This window comes from Colias philodice, chromosome 31 (genome assembly GCF_061535455.1).
Source record: "Colias philodice isolate Cphi_HAF_F1 chromosome 31, ilColPhil1 Martin Lab GWU primary, whole genome shotgun sequence".
Lineage (NCBI taxonomy): Eukaryota > Metazoa > Arthropoda > Insecta > Lepidoptera > Pieridae > Colias > Colias philodice.
The window spans coordinates 1,271,436-1,280,792 of record NC_143116.1 but is presented as its reverse complement, the minus strand read 5'-3'; the positions used below and the strand labels follow the sequence as shown (position 1 = coordinate 1,280,792).

Here is a 9,357-nt window from a genome sequence, read left to right as displayed (position 1 = left end):
AAGTCACACGACTATTGACAGCACTCATATCCGTATAAAAACTGATGACTAGAGATTTGATGAATTTCTTTTCTACCTATAGGTAGGTACATTAACTAATACTAGCTGTTCCCCGCGGTTTCACCCGAATTGCTTCGCTTCTGTTGGTCTTAGCGTTATGATATAATATAGCCTATAGCCTTCCTCGATAAATGGACTATCTAACACCGATAGAATTTTTCAAATCAGACCAGTAGTTCCTAAGATTAGCGCGTTCAAACAAACAAACTCTTCAGCTTTATAATTAAATTTAAAAATATTAATTAGTATATTGCATTCGAAGAATTCCGGATGTGAGGTAATATTTTTAGCCGACTTCAAAAAAGAAGGAGGTTCTCAATTCGGCCGGTATATTTTTCTATAATAAAATTGTGAATAAAGTAAAAATACTTCAGCATCGTTTTCTATATCGTGAAGTATCGCATGAAAATAAACGGGTTTGATAATGGTTTGATAATAAAAGCATTCAGATTTGTAATAAAAACAATCACTAATTACGTATCAATTTACCATTATTTCATTTACATTTACCAGCCCTGTAATTTGAAAATACCCTTAATGCACCATAAATCATAATCTTATATATAAAATTCTCGTGTCACAATGTTAGTTTGCATACTCCTCCGAAACGGGTGGACCGATTCTCATGAAATTTTCTGTGCATATCGGGTAAGTCTGAGAATCGGCCAACATCTATTTTTCATATGTACCACGGGCGAAGCCGGGGCGGACCGCTAGTAATAATATGTATGTACAATATATATAGCTATATACATATATGTTATAGTCAAATCCCGAAACACAATACTTCGCGGAAGGACTGGTTTATCTTAGGTTTGGCAAAAGCCATCCTAACTTTTCAGTCAAACGTCGAACGTAAATTATTCTGTTTGTTTTTGCCTGGTCAATTATTCTAGAAGCGACTGCAAATCTCGGTCAAACGTCGATCAAATTTTTTATTTAAACAATAAACATTAAAATCAATGCTTCACCATATCAGAAAAAAATATTAATTTTTCATTTTAAGTTTATTAATTAAACAAACATTAAAATTTGGACACAAAAATTAAAATTAAATAAAAGGTGTCAGAACTGGCAGAGTTAATCGGTACTTAGGACTTGAAAGCTGCTAAAATGATAAAATGCTTTCAAAATATACGGAAATAAGACATTCAACCTAATTCAAGTTTGAACGGTCAATCCCCGATTAATAAAATTGTGTTTTGACGTTTGCCAAATTAGTATCTCTGTATCTCCCAGGTTTGACGAAAACTGTTTAGTAAAAGGCCGAAATATTACATATTTTATTTGGGCTTTGATTAAGTTATGTCAGACCTGAGGAATGACCAGTCCAACCTACGAGTGCCCGAGCTTCGGGGTTGGACTATAACATACAACTATAACAATTTAAGTAATATAAATTTTACACGTTTGTTCAAATAATAATTGCATTTTAATTGTTTGATATTTGAATTAGAATTTAATTAGAGCACGAATTTAATATATACTATAATCACAGAATTTAATTTTATCTCTATCTAATCACAGAATTTAATTTTATTTTTATTCCTCAATTTATTCAAATGAACAGAAAATAAAACAGCTCATAGACTAAAAAAAGCAGAATTGAGAATGGTGCACACTATCAATAGTCTATCATAAAAAAATGATGAACGCAAAATATCATTGCTTTGAACTTTGGACTTGTCAATTTTTAAAATCATAATAAAATCAAAAATTCCATCAAATATGTATATTTAACGTTAATTTTTATGGCTGTATATCGGATGTTATCAGTGCACAGAATATAAATTTATGGAATGTTAAAATTTTGTCTAAAATCATCAGCCCGCTCTGTGGACTGTGGTCCGCTCAGTGCTGTTGTCAACTTCAAACCTTGTTTTGCTAAGAAAAATGAGCGTTGAAAAATCTTCTTGCATATTTTGCAACATAGTAAATAAGTTAGAAAACACCGAATTGTTGTATGAGGATGAGTTCGTTTGTGTATTTAGGGATATTAAACCGGCGAGCAAATACCATATTTTAACGGTACCAAAACGGCATATTGAAGATGCGAAAGCACTTACACCGGCAGATAAGGATTTAGGTAAGCTTTAAAAACTTCTATTAAACATTTCTACAGCTTATTCACTTAAAAAAAAGTATCCTCTGTGTTACTTACGGTCTAGATTAGTATTCTGTTTCAAAGGGCGTTTATCACAACGCGACAGATCGATAATGAGACGAATTAACATTCGTTATTATTTCTTTGATATTTTATGAATATTTAAATGCGTTTATTATATATTACTAGCGGTCCGCCCCGGCTTCGCTCGTGGTACATATGAAAAATAGATGTTGGCCGATTCTCAGACTTACCCGATATGCACAGAAAATTTCATGAGAATCGGTCCACCCGTTTCGGAGGAGTATGCAGACTAACATTGTGACACGAGAATTTTATATATAAGATATAGTATAGTATATAGTTTATTTTTCGCAGAGTCACGCTCAATATAGATAGATCTGACAATCCAGATAATTGCATTACAAAGACCCTCTTATCTTATATCTAAGTACCTACTAGTTTGCTAATAAAACAACCTTTATAATATACTAGCGGTGGAGTCGAAGAAAAAAAAATGTCTCGGTCTGGCAGGACACAGAAGGCTGATCACCTACTTGTCCCTAAAGCAAAATCGATCAGTGAAACAGATGTTGCATAATGCATCTGCCCCTTACCCCACTACGGGGACTTCACTCACACCATAAGTTTATAATCAACATAATATCAATATGTATAACAACTATCAATGTATGTCCGGGCTAAACTCAAAAAGTACTGTATCGATTGACTTCGAATTTGGTACAGATGTAGCTTGAAACCTTAGGAAGGACATAGGATAGGTTTCCCGGAAATCCCACGGAAACAGGAACTATGCAGGTTTCGGGCGAAGCCGCGGGCAAGCTAGTTAACTAATATAACAATAATTTTCTACACATCACCATTAATCTAATATCAAACAATAAAAAAATGCTTTTTATCAATGTCTTACATGTCCTTTATTTTAATGGTTGCCTGGAAGAGATTGCTTTTAAGCAATAAGGCTATATGTACACATTTCAATTTAATGTATTCATTTATTTTAAATTTCTCTTACAAGTACAATGAAGTGTCATAAATAAATATAAATAAAATGTATTTAAAAAAACCCTTCTAAAAAATCACAAAAAATTCCAGTTGAAATGATGTTCTCCATCGCAAAAGACATGCTTGCTCAAAACAACCTGTCTATCGAAGATGCAAGATTCGGCTACCACTGGCCACCGTTCAGGAGCGTTAGGCATTTACACCTGCACACTATAGCACCGGAGTCTGAGATGGGATTCTTGTCCAAAATGGTATTCAAGAAGGATTCGTATTGGTTTGTTTCGGTAAGTATTTTTTTGTGTATTTTTTTTTAATGAAATCTTAATATATATAAATCTCGTGTCACAATGTTTGTCCTCAATGGACTCCTTAACCACTTAACCGATTATAATAAAATTCGCACTCCATGTGCAGTTCGATCCAACTTGAGAGATAGGATAGTTTAAACATGTAGGTACCACGGGCGAAGCCGGGGCGGACCACTAGTAATTATATAATGTTATCCATTCATCTAATTGTGTTTTTTTTCTTTTCAGCCTGACTATGTATCATCCAGGCTATAAAGTGTTGCCAGGAGGGATTAGTAAATATTACATTATAGTGAATTGTTTATAATAAATGATGTTGGCAACACTGCCACATCAACTTTAGGAAAATATTGATGTTATTAATTATTATTTATAAAATGTTGTTCCAATGAAGAATTATTATTATTTATAATATGTTTTTGGGTAATTTAGGGGGTAAAAACAATATTAAAAGAGCGTGTGAGCCGAGCACACGTGTCAGAAGTGAAACTTCTTTGGCAAGATTCAAAGATACCAAAAACGTTGCCCTACTCCATGAGGCGACTTAAATGTAACTTTTTTTGGAAATGGACCTATTTGGAAACAACCGTAAAGCAGGCTACTCACACACCTGCCACAGAGACAATCTCGGTTGCATGGCGGTCGGAGCAATTTCAGCTGTTCTCTAAATTGCCCCTGCTTGCCTATACAGTTAAGGGTGCAATTCCAATATTGCCCCTGCTGCAGGTATGTGAGTAGTCCTCATTAAACTTATAATTTGAGGCTGTATAATATTTTTATGAATACATTTTATTAATGTGAGAAAAATTTAAAAGACAGTGTTGACTGTTGGTTCATAACCTTTTAATTTGTACAAATATCTAGGTATGTTCATAAATGTTCTGTTATTAATAATTGGTATAGCTTTTGTTGTGTATTAGTGATTTTATGGATAATGTGGTTGTTTGAATAAATAATTTATTTCAAATGTATTTTTATTAAAAATTCCTTCATCATATTATTATATTTCATTTCATGATATAACCATATACTTAACCTTTAAGTTTAATAATTGATACGTTTGTAATATAAAAATACATTGCAAGTTTTCTTTTTAGTGTTTTTTCTTGCTTAAAGATATTTTGATGATTTTTCTTGCAGTTTCATTCTAAGCAAATATCTTATATATAAAAATGAATCGCAAAATGTGTTGGTAAGCGCATAACTCGAGAACGGCTGAACCGATTTCGATAATTCTTTTTTTATTATATTCCTTGAAGTACGAGGATAGTTCTTATGTAGAGAAAACGTAAATATGTACCACGGGCGAAGCCGGGGCGGACCGCTAGTTTATTAATAAAAGGACTATAATATAATGGTAAAAAGCAAAGAAAGTAATATTAATTTCACTAGCTTTCCATCCGTTGCTTCGCGCGCGTCTTCAAAGAAAAACCCACATAGTTCCCGTTAAAACCTATCCTATGTGTTAATCCAAGTTACCCTCTAGAGTCTAGGCTTTATGTGTACGTGCTAAATTTCATAATAATCGGTTCAGTAGTATTGCGTGAAAGTAGAGAAAGGATACTTACCACACTTACAAACTTTCGCATATATAATATTAGCAAAATATTAGTATGATTTTAGGACGAAAATGTAAACTTCAAAAATGACACTTGACATAACCATTGTCAATTATCACTCTGTTTTTGTTTTTTCTGTTTTCTACGTCAATTTGATACGAGTTATCAACTAGACAAATAGTGAACTTTGTGCTCAAGTAATCTAAAACTTTTTGTAAGTCGTTCTTTTACTATTTAACCTAGTATTTAGTATGATACAAGATTAAAAATGTCCAAGCTATCAGAAATAAGACTCCTTTTCGAGGCGAAACTAAAAGAAGCCGTACCAGCGCCGACATTTGATCCAAGGGACTTAGAAAGAGTTAAAAGTGATAAATACTTATACAGGGTACTTGAACACTGTTCGAACAATGTCCAATTGGCTGCAGATATGTTGTTTAACATCATGGTGTGGAGAAAAGACAATAATACTAATGAAGTAAACGAAAATACTGTAAACATGGACGTTCTGAAACAGGGTTTATATTTTCCACATGGTAGAGACATAGACAGTTGTATACTTCTAGTTATGCGTTCAAAACTTTACGTAAAAGGCCAAGACGTAGACGCAGTTAAAAAAGTTTTTATATACTGGCTGGAGAGACTGGAACGTGAAGAAGGCGGGAAAAAAATTACTTTATTCTTCGACATGGACGGCTGCGGTGTGAACAATATGAACTTAAACATAATTTCTTACATGATAAACGTTTTGAAGTGTTATTATCCGAATTTTATTAATTACGTCATAATATTTCAAATGCCGTGGATTTTATCAGCTGGTTTTAAGATCGTAAAGGAAATGTTGCCAGCGCAGGCGATTGAACGACTGCGAATGGTGAATAAAGATAAATTAAAGGACTTGGTAGCTCCTGAGCAGGCGTTAGTAAGCTGGGGAGGGAAGGACACGTACCAATTCACATTTGTGCCTGAAACAAAAGGGAATGAACCATTCAAAATACAAGAAGACGACAATTATTCGCCCGGTGAGATGTTACGGTTGAAACCGCCGAAAACTTTACAATTCAACTTTATAAATAACAGAATAACCGCACAACTTATAATAACAAACATGGATGATACGTTAGTAGCTTATAAGATTAGGACAACGGCACCTGAAAAATATTGCGTGCGGCCGAGCAGCGGCATCCTACCAACACGAGTATCACAAAGCATAGAAATAATCGTACAATCAGGGTTCGAAATCGACTCAGTAGATAAAGACAGGTTTCTTATCGTCTCCGTACATGTACCTAAAATGAATATGTCCCCAAAAGAATTGAGTAGCATTTGGAAAACCGCAGGCAGTAGTATAGATGAGTATAGACTAAGTTGCGCAAGTTTAAATCAAAAGATTGCTCCCACAGTTAGTAAACCGGAAGAAGTAAGTACGGTATCAATTAATTTGCAGAACGATTTTAATAAATTACGTAAAAGTCTGAACTTTGTTCAATGGCTTCAATTTGTAACAATAGTTTTAATGATGGGTAGTATTGCATTAAATGTGGTGATATACAGGAATTCTAGGCATTGTGATAAAATTTAATGTTTCTACTTACAAAAATTATATTTGTACATAATGTTAGTTTGTATGCAAAATGTTGTGTAATAACTCAGGCCCCGGAATCACAGACACAATAGAAAATCTATTGTGTCGTGGACTGATTGGGCCGTTTGGGGCTCAATGGGTTAAATTTGTTCAAAAATGATGACAGTAGCAAATATATTTTCACATTTTTTATGAATGAATGTGGGTCACATTTTTTATCTGTTATCTAAAAAGACATATTCAGCATTTAATGTATTTTTTATAATTTTTACACTCACATTGAGATTTTAAGTAATCTGACTGAATTAAAAAATAATAATACTTTTACTATCACAACTAAAACCTAGAATATAATAATATAATTTTACTTTTTATTAGCACTGACGAAAAATAACAATGTATAGTGTAATATGTACATACATGTATAGTGTAATATGTACATACATGCCATTATGTTGCATCTCATTCTCACATTTAATGTGAAAAAGAGATGCAAGTATGATAAGGCATTATTTACATAGGAACCTTAACTTGATGTAACTTTTTATGTACATTTTAGGTAGATTTTTCTTATTAAATAGTTATGTGTAATAAATAATGAACAAAAGAAATAACAAAAGATTTTATACTAAATAATAAAGGCGGCTACTCAACTACCTGCCACAGGGGCAATATTGGAACAATCTCGGTTGCACGGGGCGGCGGTCGGAGCAATTTCAGCTGTTCTCTAAATTGCCCCTGCTTGCCTATACATATCACAATTATTAAGGGTGCAATTCCGATATTTCCCCTGCTGCAGGTAGGCGAGTAGCTGGTTTTATACCTAATAATGATTAAATATTTTTATAACTGCAAAAGAATAGAAATACAAGGTATTTTTCAAAGAAAACACAGAATCAAAATTATAATAAATAATGTTTCAGTTCTAAAAATATTGTAAATTTATACTTATAGTAATAAAATTAAGAGAGCATAGCTATCTCTTTCTAATATATAATGTTTACCAGTGTTAGACAAAGACAGAGATGTGATGTGACCAATTTTTACACTTTTTTACCTGTTGAACAGAAATATAGGATAGAAATAAAAAAATATTTGATACTGATATTGGTTTTATCATGCAATTACTTATTAAAAAAAAGAGCGTGTGCCGACCACACGTGTCAGAAGTGAAACTTCTTTGGCAAGATTCAAAGATACCAGAATTGTCGCCTTACTCCATGACGTGACGGTATTGTCATGACGCGACCTTGAAATTTAACTCATAAGCGCCTAAAGAAGTTTCACTTCAAAATCAATTATGTATGTATAAAAAAAAAATAGAATGTTGAAACTCACTGCCATATCCATTAAAATATTCTAATATTTTATATAGAATAAAAATGCAATTATTGATTGGTTATATTGAATTATAAATTATTATTATACCTATACATATTTATAGTTATTATTTTAACTATGACATTGTATAATTAATAATTATTAATATTGTTGAAACTAGAGTGGTATCTGCTACCGCCGCGCCGAGGGTAGCGGTATCTCGGTCGGTATACTCGGATCGGTACGCGATTAGAGTCTCTATAATATACTGAGTAAGAGATATAATCGCGTGCCATCGGGATACTGCTACCCATGGCGGTAGCAAATACCGTTCTGATTTGAATAGGCCCTATGTAGGTTATTAAAATTAAAAGTGCTTTCTAGGGTTGTCGATTATATCGAATAGCCAGCGTCCATACTTTTTTACATTAAGTTTTTTTATATGTATGAATGGTATATTTGTGAAAAGAAATCGTCAACTTTGAAATCATACCAAATTTTTAAATTATACTTCAAACACACTTCAAATCAGCGATAGTCTTCTTCTTCTTCTATCTGTCTGAGTATTGATAAAATAAAGTTGATCCACAATAAAATGTTGACAACCCTTGTCAGATAAATTCTATTGTGTAAAAAACAAATTTGATCTTATTAATTGTGATATATTTTAGTATGTTTATTACTATACAATTACACAGGGTGAATATTGTTGTAACATTTATGAAATATATTATTCGATTGAGTGTTTGTTTTTTTTTTTAAACTTATATGACGCGGCACGTAAGTCTAGCGGTGACCTTCAATGTTTTACGACAAGTTCGCCTTTATTTCGTTCAAATAGATCCCCTCCACTTCAAGGTGAGCGCTTACACATGCCGCGTAGCATACCTACTAGCTGCCCCGTCAGACGTTTTTCTACCCTATTGACTCTTTCTTATTTTCTCACATTTTGAGATTCATTTTTATATTATAGATTTTTAAATTTTTATTTTCAACGAGTTTCTTGAATTCAGTATTATTTACGGGTTAAGCGAACAGGCAAATGCAATCAATCTTATAACGGGTGACCGTTTATAGTTGTAAATTTAAAAGATACATTACTTAGGAACATTTTCATCTTCTATAGTGACTAATCTAGAGAATCTATCTCTGATTAAAAAAAAATCATAAGTCTGTGTAAAGTATTAAACTCATTCATTTATATTTGCGTTTATTGTACTTACATATTTATTATCACACCCTGAATCTTTATCGCACTACGCACCAAAAGATAAAGTTTTATATTTATAAATAGATATGAGGTGTAAAAATAATCAATAATGAATAATTCAATATGGGTAGGTACCCGCATTGAATTGATAAAAACATACCTACTCATTACTCACCCTACAGCTA

At 32.7% G+C, this 9,357-nt stretch overlaps 3 protein-coding genes across 3 annotated transcripts in view; all 3 read left to right on the top strand.

Moving 5' to 3' along the window:
* The window catches only part of Nup98-96 (nuclear pore complex protein Nup98-96), a 282,640-nt gene that overhangs the window by 160,610 nt on the left and 112,673 nt on the right, over positions 1-9,357 (top strand). The window lies entirely within an intron of this gene.
* Positions 1,772-3,894, top strand: LOC149475035 (adenosine 5'-monophosphoramidase HINT3-like). Its single transcript, XM_089713971.1, has 3 exons — positions 1,772-2,146; positions 3,281-3,474; positions 3,727-3,894. Exons 1-3 carry the CDS (start codon positions 1,954-1,956, stop codon positions 3,751-3,753), a joined length of 414 nt encoding a protein of 137 aa, XP_089570097.1. The 5' UTR covers positions 1,772-1,953; the 3' UTR covers positions 3,754-3,894.
* On the top strand, positions 5,205-8,705 carry LOC149475034 (motile sperm domain-containing protein 2-like). The gene has a single exon (XM_089713781.1). It carries the CDS (start codon positions 5,326-5,328, stop codon positions 6,637-6,639), a length of 1,314 nt encoding a protein of 437 aa, XP_089569907.1. The 5' UTR covers positions 5,205-5,325; the 3' UTR covers positions 6,640-8,705.